Source organism: Anser cygnoides, chromosome 3 (assembly GCF_040182565.1).
Source record: "Anser cygnoides isolate HZ-2024a breed goose chromosome 3, Taihu_goose_T2T_genome, whole genome shotgun sequence".
NCBI lineage: Eukaryota > Metazoa > Chordata > Aves > Anseriformes > Anatidae > Anser > Anser cygnoides.
In genome coordinates this window covers 99,250,900-99,273,903 of record NC_089875.1, presented here as the reverse complement: position 1 = coordinate 99,273,903, position 23,004 = coordinate 99,250,900, and the positions used below count along the sequence as shown (strand labels likewise).

At 36.5% G+C, this 23,004-nt stretch overlaps 1 protein-coding gene across 6 annotated transcripts in view; it reads right to left on the bottom strand.

Annotated features, from left to right (window-relative positions):
• Positions 1-23,004, bottom strand: part of CSMD1 (CUB and Sushi multiple domains 1) — a 1,150,295-nt gene that overhangs the window by 567,509 nt on the left and 559,782 nt on the right. For all 6 annotated transcript variants that reach the window (XM_048078081.2, XM_048078083.2, XM_048078082.2 and 3 more), the window contains one exon: positions 11,456-11,650. In XM_048078081.2, coding sequence (XP_047934038.1) covers positions 11,456-11,650 — 195 coding nt within the window. The remainder of the gene's footprint in view (positions 1-11,455; positions 11,651-23,004) is intronic.

Genomic DNA, 23,004 nt, shown 5'->3' with positions numbered 1-23,004 from the left:
GAACCATAAACTTATACGAATAAGTGCTCCAGTTAATAAAAGTGTACAGGTTCTACCTGTACTCTTCAAAGACAACAAACAGGCTTTTCCCATCCACGGTAGACAGCAAGATGTGTAACATACTTACTAGGTCAGCCATAACTCTGGTACTGGCTGCTTGCTGTTAAATTTTGTTATGACAACATCCTCAATGACACGATCTCCCACTGTGTTTATACTGATATTAAGTAACATGCTAGTGGTAATTTCAATGCTACTCAGTGTTTATGCTGCAGAGCCCTGGAATAAGCTTTGAGCTGTAAAGCTTTGATTTTTACTGCTGACAAGGAAGGCTATGTAGTTGATTATTTCTGGCAATCACATACCGAAGTCTAAATTTATACACTGTGCATTACCAATGAAAACCAGAGGAACTCAGGCTACTCCAGATACCTGCCCAGAGGCATGCACAGCTTTTTAACCTATTCAGGAACAGCATTTCTAAGAGGTCTGCAACAAACCAAGTTAGCTCAGAAACAGAAAGGGAACATTAGTCAGGTTGGAACAGAGAAATCTGTCTTTCCTCTGACATAGTTTCCATGTTCCAGAAGTCTGTACTCTGGAGGCTTCCTCACCCAGAGATGGCATCCAGACTAAGGCAACCAGACTGTTGAATGTTGAAACTAAGGCAGGCAGGATGTGGCCACACTACTTAGACAGTTTGGCTATACGGACATGAGCTGTGTTTCACGAGCTGGCATGAGAGCTAGCTGGCTTCCTTGCATTGATCACCTCTTGGCCATGGGCTTCTCTATTTGATAATTCTGAGAGAGTGGCCTAGTTTCAGTTAGGACAGAGTTAATTTTCCTCCTAGTAGCTGGTAGGGTGCTATGTTTTGGATGAGGATGAGAAGAGCGCTGATAACATGCTGATGTTTTAATTGTTGCAGAGCAGTGCTTACACCAGGCCAAGGACTTTTCGGCTTCTCGCTCTGTCCTGCCAGCGAGCAGGCTGGGGGTGCAGCAGGAGCTGGGAGGGGACAGACCCAGGACAGCTGACCCAAACTGGCCAAAGGGCTATTCCATACCATCTGACGTCATGCTAAACAATATATAGGGGTGGCTGGCCGGGGTGGGGGGCCGGCTGCTCGGGGATAGGCTGGGCATCGGTCAGCGGGTGGTGAGCAATTGCATTGTGCATCACTTGTTTCTTACACATTATTAGTAGTAGTACTATTATCATTATTATTATTATTATTGTTGTTATTATTATTTTCCTGTCTTAATAAACTGTCTTTATCTCAACTCACAGGCTTCATTTTCGTGTTTCTCTCCCCCATCCCAGTGAGGGACGGGGGAGGGTGAGCGAACGGCTGTGTGGTGTTTAGCTGCCGGTCGGGTTAAACCACAACAGAGAGCTAGGACATTGCATGAGAATCTTAATGCATCACCGTGCTTGGAGTAATTTTATAGTAGCTAATGCCTGAGGCTTCAACAATACAAACTCTTAAGTGATTAACAAATTGCAAGTAATTAATTCCAAGCACTCATGGTTATTTTGAAGTTGTGAGCAACTTCACAAAGTGCTGTTTGTATCAGCATAAATGACTACTTGAAGTGTAAAGCTACAAACATTTGGATCTCTCAGTAGTCAGGAATTAAGTGCTCTGAATTTAGCCAACATGCATCATATAAAGTAAGCATACAAATACATGTGGCTTGCACCACTTGACAGAAAAAATATATATTGCAAATATGTGTAGATTAGATAAAACAGGTAACAAACATGCCATCAAGTTCATGTATACAGAAATCAAAAGAATCACTATGGAATCATTGCACATAATGAAAAATCTTCCCTTTTCTTGAAATTAGAGCCATTTCACCAAAAATAACAATCTGGTAATTTTGGTAAGCTGTGTTTTAAATAAATTAGATCTTATTACAAGCAAGCTCTGCTAAACAGATATCCAAGGATGGGGGTAAGAACAGAAACAGTATCTTAGAAAAGAGCCTTATTTTAATTGGTTTAGATATCTTTTGAACATTCAATCATTTTTATTGGACTTTCCTCTCCTTCCCATACAAATGACTTCAAGAGTACAATGTTCTGTATCCTATATGCCTTTTTTAAACAAAAGCTAATAAAATGTTTATTCAAAAGAAAAATGCTTGCTTGTTGCATGACAAGCAAAAAAAAAAAAAAGCAGAACTCAGTTTTTTAAAAGGAATTTTTAATCTGAAGTTAAATGATCAAAATTGGCTATTCGAGTTTAGTTTATACCAAGAGGTCTTCATGTGAAAGATCATTTTACTACATTACTGTTAAAACAGTACTGATAAAAACAGGTGTAAATTAAAACAAAATTCGTAGTAATACACAAAAGTTTTTTTCTTGTTATGTGACTTGTAGTCATATCCCTACCCTTTATCACTAGCAACAGAATAGATGCAATTAAAAACTAAGTGACATTTTATAAATTCTCAACAAATGACATATTGTCATTTCAAGTCACATTTCATAAGGCTTATCAATTAAAGAAAATTGCGGCTTTAGACAGTTCTAAATGAACCATGGGCATAAATTATTTAGCATGGCTTATTAAAAATATCACTGAAGCAGTTCTTTATACAATTCTTTATTAAATGGCATTTTTCTGTAGCTCATTTGTGAAAAAGTACATAATTGTACCTCATTTAATAAAATTCTTCAGTACAGAAAACACATCCATGAAATAATCATAATTGATTACTTCCACAGATATATGCTTGGATATTTATATATGGTTAATATGAGAATTTAGTTAAATGCCTTTTTGGAATAAGACTTTTAAATTACCATTTTAAAATGTCTTAATGATAAAAATATAAAAATAAGCCATAGTATTCCAATGCCAAGTTTGAAAATAAATTATCTCAATGCCAACTGTCAAGCTGCTAAGATGCCAGATTCATAAATAACAAAACCATAACTAATAATTACAAAGGTAATACACATTCATCAGACAACTCATTGATTTTATCTAATTCTAATCTAGAGAAGCCAGCTCTTTAACTATGAAAATACTCAGCTTACTTTCTATCAAACTTTGTTTAGTATAAACTTCATTTTGGATAGGCAAAAACAAATAACGTGCTTCTTTTCTGTGTTTTAAAAACTAGAAACATGTCAAAAGGTAGTTTTGTAGATTTTTTTTCCCTATGATCACTTGAATCCAGGTGTACCATATCATAGATGAGTGCTCTAATCAGTCTGTCTGCTTTTCTCAACTTCTTTTGCTGTTGATCGTCTTCAAATTAATTAAATACTTATTAGTCCATGCAGTTAAGATGAATTTTCTTTCTCTCTCTGGGGTTTTCAAAGGGCACTTCAAAATAATTTGGATTGCTCTCCATGCAGAATTGGATTTTGCTAGGATTGCAGAGAACTGTGGTTTGGGAAAACAGTTTCCATTTTAAAGAATCATAGAATAATTAAGGTTGGAAAAGACCTCCAAGATCATCTAGTCCAACCGTCCCCCTACTACCAATGTCACCCACTAAACCATGTCCCTAAGCACCAGGTCCAACCTCTCCTTGAACACCCCCACGGACAGTGACTCCACCACCTCCCTGGTGAATCAACCCGTTCCAATTCCTAACCACTCATTCTGAGAAGAAATTTCTCTTAATTTCCAACCTGAACCTCCTCTGGCACAGCTTGAGGCCATTCCCTCTAGTTTTATCACTAGTTATCTGTGAGAAGAGGCCGACCACCAGCTCCCCACACCTTCTTTCAGGTAGTTGTAGAGAGCACTAAGGCCTCCCCTGAGCCTCCTCTTCTCCAGACTAAACAACCCCAGTTCCCTCAGCCGCTCCTCATACAACTTGTGTTCCAGGCCCTTCACCAGCTTCATAGCCGTGCTCTGGACATGGTCCAGGACCTTGACGTCTTTCTTGTACTGAGGGGCCCAAAATTAAACACAATACTTGAGGTGAGGCCTCACCAGAGCAGAGTACAGGGGGACAGTCACCTCCCTGGTCCTGCTGGTACACTATTCCTGATACAAGCCAGGATGCTGTTGGCCTTCTTGGCCACCTGGGCACACTGCCGGCTCATGTTCAGGTGAGCACTGACCAACACCCCCAGATCCTTTTCCTCTGCACAGCTTTCCAGCCACCCTGTCCCAATCCTGTGGTGTTGCATGGGGTTGTTGTGATCAAAAGTGCAGGACCTGGCACTTAGCCATGTTGAACCTCATTCCATTGGCCTCTGCCCATTGATCCAACCTGTCCAGGTCCATCTGCAGGGCCTTCCTACCCTCTGGCAGATTGGTACTTTCGCCAACTTGGTGTCACCTGCAAACGTGCTGAGGGTGCACTCAATTCCCCCACCCAAATCATAAATAAAGATATTAAAGAGGATGGGCCCCAACACCGACCCCTGGGGAACACCACTCATGACTGGTTGCCAGCTGGATTTAACTCCATTCACGTCATAATATTAACTGATACATGTTAGCACAAATAATATAAACATAACTATATCTGTGCATATATACACACTTTTCCGCACACATAAATATTAGAGTGCTTGTTGCTGTGTCCATAACTCTGTTGGGTGTGCATTATTCTGTAAGAAATTACACAATATTACCCATCTGCATTCCATGACACACTTCCCTGACTTCTTGTTTGACCAGTCCCAACTGCTTTCATTCAACTTTGTTCTCATCTTAAGCATGCACTGTTTCAGATTATTTTTGAAGAAGTACAAAATTGCTCAGGCAGGAATCTGGCATTGTAGTCTAAAAATAAGATCCACTTTATCATTGTAATGCAAAATCAATAAGCAGAATTGTTAGATAATTTTCTTTTTCTTTACTTTTTATTTTTCCCCAAGCTTTTCTATGAAAACAAACAAACAAACAAACAAACAAACAGTTGGGGAGGGGAAAGAAAACCTTCTTGGGAAAGATGCTAGCTTTTGTTGAGTTTGTCATTGGACATTGCTTCTTGATTCAGTGATAAATTTTTTGGGGGGAAAAAGTGGAGACAAAAAACTATCAAATAGCCTTACTGGACACGGTGGTGTATTTCCGATCGTGTTGGTGCAGGTTAAACTGGATCTTCAGCTCAAATTAGACCTGAAATAAACATTTTCTTACTTTTATAACAGGACAGGACAAGGGGCAATGGCCACAAAATGGAGCACAGGAAGCTCTACACCAATATGAGAAAGACCTTCTTCATAGTGAGGGTGACGGAGCACTGGAACAGGCTGCCCAGGGAGGTTGTGGAGCCTCCTTCTCTGGAGATATTCAAGACCCGCCTGGACGCCTACCTGCGCAACCTGCTCTGGGGAGCCTGCTTTGAGAGGGGGGTTGGACCTGGTGATCTCTCGAGGTCCCTTCCAACCCCTACAGTTCTGTGATTCTGTGATTTATTCTGTTCTAAGAGTGGTGTACTTTTTTCTAAGAGTGGTGGTTTTTTTTGTTTTGTTTTGTTTTGTTTTTATAGCAAGCTTCCAAATAGAGTCAAATTTTATCTAAAGAAGAAGATGGAAGAAGAAAGTTGAAGAGGTAGGATACTAGAATCAGAAGTAACAGTCTGTATAACCTGACCTACAGAGCCATTCTTAGAGCGGTAACCATACCATAAATGTGATTTATAAATGTTTATAAATATAGATAATTGATTGGATTAAGATATCTTTTTCTCCTCCTTGAACTTATGAAATCATATTTGTTTGAACTTCAGGATCTGAGTAGAAATGACGTAAAAGAATTACTTGCTACCTTAGAAAGCATGAATAGCACCAGAAACTTCAATTTCTCTTTGGTAAGCGTTTTAAAAATCTAAGTTCTGAATCTCTGTATTCAGTTTACCTAATTGTATAGTGAATTACAAACTCATTCTCTTTTCTCGCTTTATCTATTCCAAGAACACCTCATTCATTATATATTCTCCACAAAAGCTTTTCTCCAATAACTGCTTGGGTTTTGGTTAGCTGGTTGGTTTGGGTTAGGTTTTTTTTGTTTGTTTGTTTGTTTTAATCTGGAACTTGATTAACTATTACTTGATCCTTACGGACCTTTCTGACATATGATTTCCTTAACTGGTTTGTTTATTTTCCCACCAATATTATGGTGTCTTCATATTCTTATGAACATTTAGTGTAACTATTACATGCTCTTCTCACATCTATTTTCATTGCATGAAAAAGGTTATAATTGTAATATTACTAATCCAATTTGTATTCCTAATGTTGGCTTCATAAAAATCTAGGCTCATGCAACTATAATCAACTAGGAATTCTCAGAATTACCGAGAATTGAGAACCTAATTATACAAAGTTCCTTTTACAAGTAGTCACATGTCATAAATCAGCTACTAGTGGAGTTACTGCAGAGGATGAAACTAATTTTTGAAAACATTTCAGAATTTACTGCACAGTATTTCAGTCCCAGCATGAAAGAAGACATTTTGGGTGACACTGTTACAGTAGCCAAGATAGAGACAACAAAGACCTTTTTTTTCTTCTCAGGACAAAAAAAAAAAAAAAAAAAAGAGGAACAGAATTTAGGTGGAGCATTGAATGATTCCTCCTGTCAATTTCTAAGCCAAAAAATTTGTAGGCCAACAATTTTGGAATACTTTCCTTTTCTTACAGAAATTCTTGATAAATTTATTGGTTAACTTTTACTAGGAGAAATGAGTGAGTTTTAGTAATAGCTTCACCTTTTCAGAAGTTGTCTTTGAACTTTTCTTTTGGGGCTGTTTTCTATCCTTTTTCAGATTGGAAGTTGCCATAATTTCTCACTCACACACACACACACAAAAAAAAAGTCATTTAATTCAATAAGTCAAATGTGTATTGAAGAAATACAGAAGAAAAAAAAAAGAGGTAAAGCAAATCCCTTAACACTCAAGTTATGTAAACATTCTAAAAATGATATTTGCTACACCTTTGATTTTTGATCGTAATTCATTACAAGCCATTGATGAATCTGCAGTACAGTTCTGTCCCATTAGACAGCCTTCTGCAGGGCAGCCAGTAGCAGCCAGAGAGGCAATACTGTGGCTACAAGAATGAATATTGTATACATTTTCCTTGAGGGTTTGTAATTCATGGGGAATTTTTTCTAGTAGAAGCAGCATTTGTTCAGTTTAGACAATGTATAAATTACTTCACACAGCTTCTTAATGCTTCTGAAAATATTAAGCAACAAAATTGCAGAAAATAGTAATTTGCCAGCATCAGTGAAACATATCATGAAGAATAAGGGTATTACTTTTTTTTTTTTTCTAAGTATATAAATCATGTAGCTTTATTTAACTCTGTTGTATTATCTTGTATGGATGCCATGAAATGAGTTTATGATGACTAGAAAGAAGAACACCATCTGGAAACAAAACTATAACAAAAGGTGCTTTCATGGAAAAGGCCAAGATCCTTGGATCCAAGAAACAAAAGAGGAACATTCCTTGCTCAAAGATAAAGTGATAGAAATGGCTACCCATAGCATATTTTCCATACTGATAACATGAAATAAAATAAGGAATGCTTAAAATACATCATAAATCCATATCCCACATGAATTCAAAAAGTCTTTTAAGGCAATGCCTCCACTCACAGAAATCATTAACCGTTAAATAACTTTTGTGTTATGATTTGCATTTCTTGTCAGAAGGTACACAGGAGTCTTTGCATTTCATGCAAGTTCTCCATGGGGTATAGGACCCCACCTGAGCTTTTATTAACAGGACAAATTCATAGAATTACAAATCATAAGCAAAATGTCATTCCTGTTATTAACATTTGTATGTATAGTGCCATCACATCTCATGTACTTAATACTGCACTGCCAAAATGGGCAGTATCTGCAGAAACAGAACAAATATTTAGTACACTGATGACATCATGAAATTACAACATGTATATTTTTCTGAAACCTGATTACTACCACTTGTTAGAAGGACAAAAATACATCTAAGATCAGACAACTGAAAGGTTAGACAGAATGTGTTTTCTTATGGTATTCAAAGCACCTTTTAAAACAAAAACAAAACAAAAAAAAAACTGTTGTATACTACTTGAAATCAAATACAAGTGGCAGACATGACTCAAATCTCTGTTGGTTTTGTGGTTATTAACTCTTGTACTTTTTTTAGCAGCTAAATGTATAACATTTATTTGCTGTGAGAAATTATAAAACCCTTCAGTCACAATAAAACTTCACAAATTATTACAGAAAACAACTACTACCCTTTGTAGTTGTCATCCATGAATGTATTAATAATATTGCCTAGGGAGAATTTGAGCAGTAAAGGGTGTCGATATGGCTCTGGGACTGGGGTGTACAGAAGCCCAGAGGGATACGCCCATGCAGGAATGTCAGGTTCCTGCAGAACACTTGACCAAGTAGCTGATGCTGGGCAACAGAGCTTTGACTTATTTAACCACAGGATCCTCTTCAAGGAATAAGGGCTACAAGGGAGATGAAAGAGACAAAGCAAGGAGACAAAGAAAGTTTCCCTCTCTCCTCCTCAGAAAGCAACATGACTGGAAGCTCGGTTCAAGTGCCTGTACACAAAAAAATGCCACATGGGAAGCACACTGGACAAACTGGAAGTACGTGTAAAGTCACAAAACTGAGATGTCATTGAGATTACAGAGACTTAGTAGGATAGCTCACCTGACTGGAGTGCTCTGACAGATGGTCGCAGGCTCATATGAAAAACAGAAAGAAAAGGAGAAGCTGTACCCTACACAAAACAGGACCTTGAATGAACAGAGGTCTGCTGTATGACAGACAACAATTATGTTTTGTTCCTACGGACTAGAGTGAGAGAGAGAAGCCAAAAGGGAGGTCATTGTGGTGAATGTCTGCTGCAGACCACCTGATCAAGAAGAAGAGGTCAAAACCTTTAAATAACTAGAAGCTTCCCAATCACAAGTTCAGGTTCTCACTGGATACTTTAATCACCCCAATCACACCTCTGTGGACGGCAGCATAGCAGAGGGCCAGCAATCCACCGGGTTTCTGAGTCCACTGAAAATATATATATATATATTTATTTTTTTTAATGCAGGCACTGGACAAAGCAATTAGGTGTAGAAATAAAGAACCATTCAAAAAAAAAGTGATATTCAACACCAGCTGCAGTTCCCATAACCATGAGTTGAAGATCCTGAGAGATGTAAGGAAGGCAAGTAGTATACTAAACTCCTTGGAGTTCAGCAGAGCAGATTTCAACTTGTTTGTGAAGTGGTAGACAGGCTCTCATGGGATGATGGCTTGAAGAGCTAAGGGGCCCAGGAGAGCTTGTTTGACTTCAAGGGCAGCTTCCTCAAAGCTCAAGAGTGATCCATCTCTTTATGTACATAAATGAGTAGTCATAGCAGGAGGCGGCTAGGGTTGAACAGGGAATTCCTGACTGAAGTGCTTTAACTCAAATGCAAAACAGCAATGTACAAAAGGTGAAAGCAGGGACAATCTGCTCAAAAGGAATATAGAAGTATTGCTCAGGAACACAGGGATGAAAGGAGGAAGGCCAAAACTCAGACGGAATTATACTGTTGAGGAATGTGAAGAGCAGTTATTCTAGAAGCTATTCTACAGTTATATCAATAACAAAGGAAAATGAAGGCCTTAGTGACCTGCTGTTCATTGGGTTGGCAACCGTGTGACAAAGACATGGAAAAGGCTAAAGCAATGATATCTTTACCTCTCATAATTAGCAAAGGCTGCCTTCAGACCTCCTAATTCTCAAAGAAATTAACTAGTTTGGGGAGAAAAGTAGTACGCACAGCATAGGAGGAACAATTTAGGGACTATACAAGTTAGCAGGATATATGCAAGTTCATGGTACTCAACAGTATGTATCAAGGTGTTCCTGGTGTGCCACAGCATACAGCTGATCTTTAGCATCTTCTAAAGGCTGTGACGATCAAGGGTGATTCTCAATGATCAGAGAAAAGATAAATTTTCATTTCTCATTTTCAAAAAAAAGTCAAGAAGGATTCTGGCAACTGTGTATCTGTCAAGTTCACCTCAGACCTCCAGAAGATTATGAAGAATGTTCTTTTGAAAATCATTCCCAAGCACATGAAGGACAAGAAGGTGAATTGGGACAGCTTTTGCCAATATAAATCATTCTTGGCCAACCTGATTGCCTTTTTTGATGAAAGGATTTAGATTGGCTTTAACAAGATTTTCACAACACCGTTCCCCGCTATATCCTTGTAGCCAAATTGAGAGCATATGGACTGGATATGAGTGAAAAACTGACAAGACCATCAGGCCCAGATGGCAGAGGCCAATTGTTCAAACTCAAGCTAATGGTCAGTTATTTGCAGCCGGGATTCATATTGGAGCTGAATCTCTATAATATCCACTTATTATCTATATAATATCCACTGCATCTTGGATCTGGAATATAGGATTGAACACATCCTGACAAGGTTTGCAGACAGACTTTGACAAGACGGAAGAAAGAGCAGACAGGAATCTCATTAAACTCAAAAGAGAAATGTAAAATCCTGCAACTTGAACAAGATCATACCATGCAAAAATACTTGCTACCTGACAAACAACCTGATGGAACACAAGATGATTCAGCAGTGCACAACTGCAGCAATAAAAACTAACCTTATAATGGGTTGCATGAGCAAGAGTATAGCCAGTAGGTAAAGAGAAATGATTAACCCATCTACTTGACACTAAGTAGGCCCCACCTGGAATACTGGAGTACAAAAAATCAGACTTGAACAAGTACAGAGAAAGGCCACTAAAATGGTTAAGATGCCTAAGAACATAATGTATGAGACTACAGAATGAGGGAAATGGACTTTTCAGCCTAGACAAGAGGAGATTGTGAGATCTAACTGCAATGCTCAATATAGGGAAGAAGGAGCCATAATCTTCTCACAGGTCCAGAACAGGAGAAATGGACATAATCTGTAAAAAGATAATCCCACTTAGACTTGCATATGAGAACAGCTAGGCACTGTAACAGGCTTTCAGAGAGGCTTTAGAATCTCTGTCCACAGAGATAAGAAATCTCTACCAGGGAAAGACCTGGGCAACCTGACCTAACGTAGAAGTTTTCCCTACTTTGAGCAGGAGCTGGACTGGACAACCAGAGGTCTCCTCCAGCTTATATCATTCAAAAATTCTCTGGCTGAAGATTTCAAGGTACTGCTTCCTGGAAGAAAATTTCCAAAAGCGGAAAATTACAAAAGCATTCGACAGATCCTGCTATAAAACTGCTATAGGTATCACACATGTAAATGAAAAAGAAAAAAAGATCAGTAGATAAAATCTGCTACTTCTGAATGTAGACTCTGGATAATCGCTGCTTCTAAATTGTGATTACAGTCTGGTAAAAATTTTTAGAAAGTACATTGTGTTAAAAAAAGAACCTAAAAATAAATTTATTTAATCTGATCTTTTAATAGTGTGTTATTATTTTAAAGATGTCTTAATTTTTACCTCTGCAAAAAGGAACTGGAAAATCCCATGATGCTCCATTTCCAGGACTCACAATACACGTCAACATGGCATGGCCTTCTAGGATGTAACCAGAGATACAGCTGTATCGGATTTTATCTCCAATGTTGAATCTTGTTCCATGAAGTACTCCTTTAGGTATTTCTCCTGGATTGCCACACGTATGACTAGGTAATACTGTCAAAAGAAAGAAGGAAAAAAGTTACAATTAAAATCTGCAGAAAAGTAATAAATATTTGTCAAACCATTGTAATTAAGTAATTGTTACTGTTTAAAACAGTATTCCTAATACAAATAAAGTGAATTAGGCTATGGAATGTATTTTCACAAAAGTTTTTAGCTCATAAGAGACTTCATTACTTTCAGAGTTAATTTCAAAAAGCTTTTGATTCAATAATCCAGTGAAATTCTTTACAGATCTATTTTCAAACAACAAAATATCCCATGAACCTTACTAATTCTCCCAAAATTCAATAATTAATTCAATAATTAATTGTTCTCTGACAGTAAATTAGAGTCTAAAATATACTTTAAAACATTTTTTTTGTTTATTTTCAAATTGCTACAGGTTTTAGAAAATAAATTCATCTTTTTAATAGAAACAGAAAAGAAAAAAAAGACTAAGCAATGACATTGGGCAGATATGAATGGACACAGTTGTTTTCCTTTTTTTTTTTGAAGAAAGTTACTACAATTTGTAAGTATTAGTTACATGGAAGAGATTATATTAACTAGTTATCTCTTTAAATTTGATACTCCTCCACCTAAGAATAGCAAAAGTGTTTGATGTGGGGAAGGAAAATGTAATTGTTCCAGAACTCATTGGAAAGTTACTGTTGGCATGCCATTCCTTTCATTTAAGTAGTACAAATTAATTAGTTTAATTTTGTTTAGAAGAGAACAAGTACAGGAAACTGAAATATGTCATGAACAGAGCACAAAAAATACTGTCTTCATCAAAGAAATGGTGGTCTGAAAAGCTCACATGTAAGTCAAGAATTGTTTCAGAAACCACATTTTTCATGAAAAAATTCTTTCATCCTGTACTTCTCTCTTTCCTTACTTTATCCAACTGCAGAATAACGTAACTATACTAATCTCACCAACCTGCATGTTGAGAGGATTCCTTATTCAATACATGCACATCCTCAGAGTGTTGTAAAGCATTATATCAATATATCAATGCTAATTAAGCCCCATTATACCATGTAAGTTCAATTATTGCATGCACACCCTTAATTCATTACTCAAACCGTTAGTCACACTGGCATTTAGATGATCATAATTACACTTAAGTTAGAACCCAAATTATATAGGAAAATTCCAAAAAGGTCCAAGAGTAAAGACCTTCCAAAAAGATAAAGCTAAAACAATTAAGAGAGAACCGTTACATCACACTTTTATGAGAAAAATCTCAAAATATTCTATAAATATTAACTACCTAACAAAAGCCATGTAATACTGTAACGAAAAACAGGTTAGACAAATGTTCTACCAATACTGAAGATTCAGGAAGCAAGATTTCTATGCGCTATGGGAACTACTTAAGGTTGAGTGAGTAACTACCAAAGCTAGAAAGAAACAATATGATATTCAACTTCTTTTCTGCTGTTTCAGCAGCCTTAATAGAACAGCGTATTTATTTGGATTGTGCTCATCCACACTGAACGGAGAGTCAATGTTTAACTTACATATATGAGAACGCATACATATAAATACACATAAAATTATTTACACTAAAAGAAGTGATTTTAACAAATTGGAATAATTGGAAGAGTTCAGATACTAACTTACATCCTAAAAAGTTAGCAACAATGATCCATTACATGCTACAGCTATGTTTTATAGCACTATATGCTCCCTCTCTCTGCAATTTTTCCCCTTCTTGCTGCTTTAGACACGGTAGGTTAACAGAAGTACTTTTGCAAAACAAGTCAAACAAGTCAATTTTTTTTTACATGGTTTGGACACAGGAGAATACCTACATTTGAAATGAGAACCTCTCTTTGCATTATATTCTAATCAAAACACTTTATAAAACACTATACGATTAAGTAGATTCATCCTGGCTTATGCGGCAAAATTTACAAAATCCAAACCTCAGCATTTATTTTTCTGAGTGGGTGTGCTATCTGGAAAAACACATTATTCAAAGACTACGATTTCTGATAAACCGCAGTCCCAAGGAAAAGGTATCAAAGCAAATCTACATCTTTCATATACATGACAACTGTTATGACAACAGCTAACTGTTGGAATCATACTGTAGCAGATCAGTCTTCTGTCTTTGTAGAGGTCTCCTACAATGACTTTTTCTCTGTGTTTTCTTACCACTACATCTGTCAGGAACCCCCACATATAATGGAATTTGGCATCCTGAAACTGGCATGCATTTTACCACAACCTCCTAAGAAACAGTAAAAGATGAGTGATCTGAGAATGACAGCCATGTTCAATAATACATGTAATAGTTCACAGGATTTCACACTTGTCAAGATCAAGCATTCAACTCCATTATTTATGTGCTTTTCTAAAAATTTCATTGAAGTACATTGAGGTAGCTGCACAATTCCCTCTGCACACACTTCACTGCTTCTAGTCTAGAACTAAGATGAATTATCCTTTGAAGGTTAGTAACAGTAACCAAAATAGTTTAATCTTTGGATTATGACAGTTCTAGCTGACCAAAGCTATCATACGCAAAGATTATATATGTCCATCAGGCTTTAATTCCACGGCCAAGTTTTCAGTAAAAGACCCCTATTTTTCTAGTGTTATTGAAGTCGACTTCCAACTGGATTGAGAATCTATGGTCACTTCCTAGAGGAAGTTAGGAGAATCACTAGTGTCACTGTGTCTTTCATTATCAATATGCTTGATTCATTAAATCATTTGTTATTTATTGTACGCTGAGAACAAATACACATTATACGGCTCTGAAAAACTAAAGGCAATAGCTTTTTTACATTTATCCAACTTATTCTCACATGGTATGCTGCATCTCATTTTCCTTCAATCAAATCCTCAAATTGGAAGAGAAATCATTGTGTTCAGAAAGGAATCCAGTTAGCCTTAGTATTTTAAAAGCAAAAATATGTACAATGGGATAGCCATGAAGATCCACCTCCTAAGATTTCTTCCTGTGAGTCTATCTTCACCAGTCAGACAGATGTAAGAATCTGTGTTGACTTCATTTCCTAGCACAGATCAATCTGGAGCACTGTGCAGTAAGATTTATTCATGAAATTAAATCTAAAAGATAGTCCTTCCTCATACATTACGTATCTCTTCCTAGACAGTAGAAAGCTATTACTGTGACCATAGGCTGCCACTAATTATGTTAAGCTTTCAATAGAACTGTCTGATCAAAATCTCTAATGTAATTTATTAATTAGATAACATATCAAAGGTTTTAATCCATTATTTAAAGTAACTATGTACATGTTATATATTTAGTCTTTTTAGAAAAGCATTCAAAAACTATATTTTATATAATAAAAGATAATATTAATATTAATTATCAACATTGGCAAAAGTCCACATCAGGACTGTAAAATGTAGCAGATAAATGGTGTAATTTTTGAGAATATACAAATAATTGATTAAAAGTTGTTAAATAAACTTTGTTGAATATGACTCGCCATTCTTATAGGTGGCCTCTATCAGATTGTTTATTTACAAGGCCTTTTCCATATTGTTTCTGAAGCTAATCTCTATATTCTTTTGTGATATAGGCCATTTGAAAGTATATTCACAGCATTTCATACTTATCCTTTGCTTTCACTTAGCGAGAGTGAAACTTCCTTCATTTTGCTGGATATCAGACTTCACTATCCACCCCTTTCTGATCACACAGATGTTGTAACAGAGGAAGAAAGCCTAGAATTAGACAGCCATAGTTGATAATGGAAAAACAAAATATGAATGGTAGCTGTCACTTAACAAATTATTGAATGAGTATTTTATTCCATCCAAGTTTTCTTACTTACAGTCTTATAGCTTTACTATGCTCATTACACTTGAATGCAAGTCTTCAAACATGCAGTAAGCAATGCCTATATGTTTTCCCCATGTTTATTTCAAATCTGTCAGGACAACTACTGTCAACATAACATCCTGTTTTCGTAGGATATTGTTTTCCTGTACTTTGGTTTTAAAAGGTCTAATTATAAAAATATACTTTCTAATAGATTCTGAAAGTACTGAGGTCTTCAGCAATCCAACTCCAGTGGATGTTTACAGGAATAAGACATCTAGATTGGAATCAGTTATATAAAACTATGAAAAATAGCTTCCTAACCTTTGCTGGAAATACTGGACAGAAGCTCAATCTGACAATGACTTCAGGAGAACATAATGGATTATTTTTATTTTTTTTTACAGATGTCATAATCATCAACTATATTGCAAAGACTGCCCAGAGGACCTAATAGCAAAAACCTCATACTGTTTATCTCACTTAGGAGATACTGGTTTTATCCTTCTGTGAATCAGATGGTAAGATTTTACAGGCCAATGATACTTATGGTAGTCATAACTGGACAACAACAATTCAGAAAGTAGTTTAATTCAAACTAGCAAAAGGGAAGGGGAAAGGAAGGGAAAAGAAGAAAGGAAGGAGCAATGTGGATGTTTTTCTTTCACTTATTTTTACAGCTTTACGAGACTTTATAGGCATACATGTTATTTGTTCTTTTTCCTGCTCTTTCTGTAAAGACCAGAAAAGTTTTCCAGGGTTGCACCTATGCTCAGCTAAATGTTATTGCAAACTTTTTTTTTCTTTTTTTTTTTTTTCTTTTCTGCTGTTTCATAGTCTCTCTAGTACAGTCCCCTAAATGTTTCATAACATTACCATCTTATAGTGGGGGCTGGAGAAAAACACACACAAAGGAAAAAAGCATAAGGAGGAAGACAGAGTCCCTTGATACAGGTGGCAACTTTGGAATTGCAACATTGGGAGGAATTTCAGGAGCTGTATGGAGAAAATCAGGGATAAAGAAAAATTCAGGGCTGATGAAAGGATGTTTTATTTGTGTGATGGACAACACCCGATATCCTGTCCACATGGCTAAAATACATGCTGGACTTTGGTTTCATGCATAAACTAAATATATGCAAAGAACTGTACTTTCAAAGTCATAGAAGAAGAAAATTTCTGTGGAGAGCAGTAACTATACTCATGAAAACAAAAGATGCTAACAAATAGGAAAAAAATGCTAGATTTTCTTGCACAAATGGAATTGAAACAAAAGTCCCTGCTCAAACTCAGAAAAGCAGCCTAATATGAAAAGGGACCTATGGAAAAAAAATCATCTACCAAATGAACAGTGCTGTACTGAACAAAACATGCATTAAAATATATATGTGTATATGTATAATGTATATGCATATGTCCCTATATATGCATTTTCTTTAATAAATCTGTTCTGGAAATAATAGAAAGTTCTTTTCCAAGTTGTAAGTAACGAAATTTGCTTTAAAAAAACTAATTTTAAAAAATTCTAGAGAACTGTTCTTGCCATTCTACTTAGGAAAAGACTAGAAAATCAATACATTTGATTTTTTTTTTTAAACTTCTAATGCCTTACATTACAATCCATTACAGTGCATTTTGACCTTTCTTTTTAAAAGTAATTCCAAATATTGAATCAATTGAAAAGCATGTAATATTTCATTGTCGCTTTATTAAACTTTTTCTTTTTTTTATTTCCAAAAGCTATGTACAATGAATAGTTAATTGATCTACCAATCTTTCGTATTAGTGTGGAAAACTGTAAATACATGTAGGTCACTTGTTTATAGGATTGCACGATGACAGTAACTGTACAGTCACACCCTTTGCAAAATCCTCACTTTTGTAGACCAACAAGTTCTCCAGACGTTCCCAGTGATCTCAGGGACCTAGGATTCCTTAAAGCTGATCTTATCACTAAAACAGTTAGGATGTGTCCGCTATTTAGAGCAAGAAGTACCTTCATACCAGCAGTCTTAGACACATTCTAAAGGTTAAACTGTAACTTTATGAAGTTCCCTGGGCAGGAACCTTTCATGGTTTTAGCTGGGAGTGAGTTAATTTTCTTTGTAGAGGCTCATGCAATGTTGAGTTTTGATTTTTTTTATGAAAATGATATCGCACCAATGCTTTTAGTTGTTGCAGAGCAGTGCTCACACAGAGCCAAGGACTTTTCAGCTTCTTGTGCTGCCCTGCCAGTGAGGAAGCTGGGGGAGCACAAGGACCTGGAAGGTGACACAGCCAGGACAGCTGGCAAAGGCTGACCAAAGTGATATCCCATACTGTGAAACACCACATGGAACAATAAAACTGAGGGGGAATTGGCCGGGGTATGCTGGCCACTGCTTGGGGACTGACTGGGCATTAGTCGGTAGGTAGTGAGCAACTCTTAATTAGTTCTTTTATATTAAAATACGTTTTCCAGAATGTTTTCTCCTTTGCATTTACCTAAGCACTTTCTTCCACTAAAACACGTTTTCAGAATTATACAGTATGCTCGTATGACATAACAACTTTCTCCCAGTGTTCACAGGCAATTTTATACTTACAGATGTAGGAAACTTCTAAAGTATGCACTAGAAGTTTTTTTTTTCTGCATCTACTATGTCAACCAACAAACTGTAGAATCAAAGACTTTTCACATAACTTGTTTCAGAATGTAATACTGTTCTTTATTTGTTTTCTTAAACCATTGTCTTCATCTATTGACCTGCCAGCCATGAATTTGCTATGGGCTGAATCAGCTCCTGTTTCAGGAGCTATCAAAGGAACAACTGAACTTGATCTAAGAACGCCTTAGTGATGAAAACTTGATTTTTAAATAAAATTAAGATGGAATAGTATTTGAATCTGTTGTCTAGTGGTCATGTAATTTTTGTTCTAATAAAAATAGTGAATTACTTGGCTTGAAGGTTTATTAACTACCATATGTGATAAGAAAAAGGAGAAATTTAATTTTATTAGAGCTGTGCCATTGCGATAGCAAAATCATCCTCCCCCTTACTTCCTGCCCTGAAGTTTCAGTTAATATACATATTTATCCTGTTTCTAATACCTTTAATGGTTTGTAGTCTCCCTTTTGAATTTCATCAGTGAGGGAGAAAACAGTGAAACTATTAAGGCTCTGTCAATAGGTATCTGTAGGGTGCTTCTGCAGCAGCATAAATATCTGAGATTTGTAATTATTATTTGGTATCTTCTTGTATGGTACCTCTTGACTATTTCAGATCACCCCTAATTCAGTCCTGAGTCTTGAGTCTCAAGTAGTTGTACTATTACTGTAAATGGAAACCATTGAGGATTTGCCTGCAATAAATCATTCATAAAGTCTCAAAAGTTGGGAGCATATCTTTGCACAAACAAGTCTCACACAGAAATTGTATATGCTATGAATCTGACTCAATATGGACTTTGTAGAGGGGCGGTATCCTGATTTTAGCTGGGATAAAGTCTTAAGACTGGAAGAGTGAGTGTTTGAGTCATACCCTTCTTGCAGCCAAAACAAATGTTCCAGTTGTTGGATTAGTTTTTTGTTTGTTTGTTTTGATGACAATGTTCACTTCCCTCTTACTCAGAGACAGAGTGTTTAGACATTATCCATTAATGGCTTTTCAATTAGTAAATTAATAAATAAAGATTCTTGGCTGAAATTTTTCATGCCAGTAACAGGCAGGGTCAATAGCATACAGTTGACTTATGCAAGTAGGTCAATTTCTGTCAGAACATTCTAAAAAGCACAGTTCTTTATCAGGTTGTATTGACAAAAAAAAAATGACAAAATAGTTGAATGAGATATAGAAGCTGTTGGAAAAAAAATGTTATTTACTGATCCATTATGTAGAGTTATTCCATCTTTTAAGGGATGTGGTCTAATATTCAACACTCAAGGCTTCATAGTTACTTCTTGAAAGCAGAAGGGCACGTCTACAGTACTACACAAAGTATTGAAGCTAAAGTACAAAAATTTATTAACATTGCTTGTATTTGAGAGGTATTATATAACTATGTATATCACATTCTATGCAAGTTCACAGAGATTTCCTTTAAGTAAATGATCAGCATTATTCTACCAATGAAAAGTGTGGTTTTATATTTTTTTTATTTATTTTTTTCTAAGCAAGTCAGAACCTATTGGTGTACTTGAAGCCCATGGAAACATAAAATTTTCAGATTATTTCTTCAGCAGTCATACCTCTACTGCTATTTCCAAATACATTTCATATGTTATCATACAACATAAGGGCTTACTTACTTTTCCACAGGATACTCACTGGTCATAAACTTGTTTTTACTTATTTTTACTTATTTTTACTTATTTTTACTTTTTATTTTTACTTATTTTACTTATTTTTACTTTTTTTTTTTTTTTACTTATTTTTGCTAACTAAAGCCCAGGTCACATACTAAGTCATTCATATGGATCATTGTTGTTTTGATAAATTCATTTTGTCATAGGTTTTCTTTCTCATCTGTACCTCCATGGCAATATACGGCTTAGGCATCATACAGAAATAAGCTAATCAAAGAATACAAATGCTACTTCTTTCACAAGTAATAGTGATTTCCATTGTCTCAAAGGTGCTGAAATGAGGAAATGCTTTACAAAGTGTTTCAGTCCATCTTTGTTCACTTCTCTTGGAATAGAGTATAGAATATACTTTGTAGGTATACTAAACTTCTTTCTCTTATAAACTTCTTTCTCTTATAAACATAAGACCATTTGCAAAATCAGTTTTTTTCTGTGACTAACTTTGTAGACCAGCTCGTACAGAACTCTCAGGATGGTTAAGCTTTGACCAGCAAAAGTGATTCAATACTCAAGCCTTCTTCCATGGTTACTTCCTTTCCTTCTATACCGATCATGTAGAATCTTTTTTTTTACTGTTTCAAACTCAGAATCTTTTCCTGATTTTATCCTTCAGTTCTAGAGTAGGCTGGAAGAGCCAACATGGAATCATTAACAGCGAATTATGCCTGACCAATCTGATTGCCTTCTGTGAAGAAATGGCTAGCTTAGAGGTCTAGCAGAGGGTAGTAGATGTTGTTTACCATGACTTCAGCAAAGCTGTTGACAAGGCTCTCCATAGCATCATTGTAACAGAAGCAGTGGAGCATGAAATGAGTAAATGGACTGTGAGGCTGAGAGAAAATTGGCTGGACTGCAAGGTTCAGAGTGCTGTGACCAACACTAAAAAGCTCAACTGGCAGCTGGTTACTAGTTGATTCCTTGACGGTTGATACTATAGCCAATATTCTTTAACACCTTTTACTGCTATGAGAAATAGAAAGAACCATCTAAAGTTTCAAGATGATACCAAACTGGTGAGCAGTAGCACTGCTACTACTAGCAGAACTGCTATTCTCTAGGCTGTCAAGTTACCTCTGAAACATCCTGACACAACATGAAATTCAATGAGGCAAATGCAAAGTATTGCACCCACGACAGTGTAACACCGTGCAACTGTACAGTGTGGCACCACCTAGCTAGGAAGCAGTTTGTCAGAAAGGGACCTAGCAGCAACATTCTTCAGCAGCAGAGACACAGAACTGAACCCCCAGCTGTAAAAGAGTAAAAGAGCAGCCAGCAGACTGAGGGAAATGACTCTCCCCCTCTATACTGCACTTGTGATGCCATAGCTGGAGTACTGTGCCCAGTCTGAGGCTTTCCAGTACAAGGAGGACACTGACGTCTCAGATGTCATCTGGGATCCTCCATTCAGTGGAAGAACACCAGGATGGTCAGGGACTGGAGTGCCTGTCCTGTGAGGAGTGGCTGAGGGAACTGGGTTTATTCAGCCTGGAGAAAAGACTGCTCTGCAAAGTGCTAATCTTAATCCTGTCTCCAAACACCTGCTGGGCCAGTGCAGAGGACACAAATAGGCTCTTCCCAAAGATGCACAGTGATGAGAAGAGTGGCAATGGATGCAAGTTGCAACAAAGGAAGTTCCACTTAGAATGTATGGGTTTGTTTTTTGGACCATGAGGACAGCCAAGTATTGAAACCAGGTGCCCAGAAAATCAGGAAATCTGTCTTGGAAATACTCAAAATGTGACTAGACAAGGCCCTAAACAACCTCATCTAATTTAGCCTTGCTTTGTTGGGGGTGAGTGGGTGTTAAACAAACAGCAGGGATACTGTCCAACCTAAATAACCCCATGACTCTGTCTTCAAGAAGTTTGCTGAAAAATAAGCCTCTTTAGAATCACTGGTGGCTATTTATACTGATTATATTCTTTTTTCTAATGTTTATGATCCTGAGCTTCAAGTTTACTGTTGACTTTCATTATATGCTTTTGGAGCACAGATTATGCAACCACAGGAAAAAAAAAGCAAGCAAAAATGGTAGTATCTAATATAATATGGAGTCCACAACTTGGGCCCTGGGTTGTATACAAATAATAAAATAATTTTATGTTTCTGTTTTGAGATTTAGAAAGCTCCCAGTCTAATAAAGATAAGGTGAAATTACATAATAAGAAAAATAATAATTAAAAGAAATGCCTCCCACAGAAAGGGTAAGTCAACAAATAATCTGTATTGGTTATATCACTAAATTAATTTTTACTCTATTTCATATTTATTATGATATTTAAGAAAGGGATCTGGGAACACTCAATTTTTAGTCTACTTCATCTATTTTATATATACACACACACAGAAACACAGGCACATTAGATTGAAACTGGAAATCTTCAGTTTGAATGACTCCATTTTTAGTTCTTCTCCTAACAGAAGATCTCAGGATTCTCTAAAACCTCTTCTAGCAGAGGATGTGTCAAAACACAGATTTACACGTGACACAAATCTAAACTGACTGTTATCTTTTTTTCTTTTTTTTTCTTTTTTTTTTTTGTGAGAATAGAAGAGAAATATACATAGATTTTTCATCTTTATTCCCCGCAAAAATGAAATTAGGATGTTTTCTGAGTCCTAGCGTTCAATGTCATGCTCTCTCAAGATCACAAAACAATGCTTGCACATGACATAACTATTTTGTTTTTTCATTTTTATCTGGGAAATTAGTTACTCCAAACTGTGTTAGTTAGGCCATTTTGTAAACTCATGACTCATCAAATTAAATTTAATTAGTATGAAATACAAAATATTCAATAATACTTTAAAAAAAAAACTTAGAAGCATATTCTTCCTATGCAAATGTTACTCAAGTTTTGGAACTACTGTCCGTTATTCCTCCAAGTAATCAGAGAATAGCTTGGGTTGGAAGGGACCTTGAAGACCATCTCGTTCCAACCCTCCTGCCATGGGCTGCCATGTCACCCACTAGATCAGGTTGGCCAAGGCCCCATCCAACTTGGCCTTGAACACCTCCAGGGGTGGGGTGTCCACAATTTCTCTGGGCCGAAGATGCTTTCAGAAAAGCTCTGTATGCATTCAGACACCAGAACAAGAGTCCCATTTTCAGAAGATAATGGATACTGAACTCCTTTGCAAGGCATCACTGTTGCAGATGCTACAACTCAAAGTTTAGGCTTCAATTATAGATTCTTGAAGAACTGA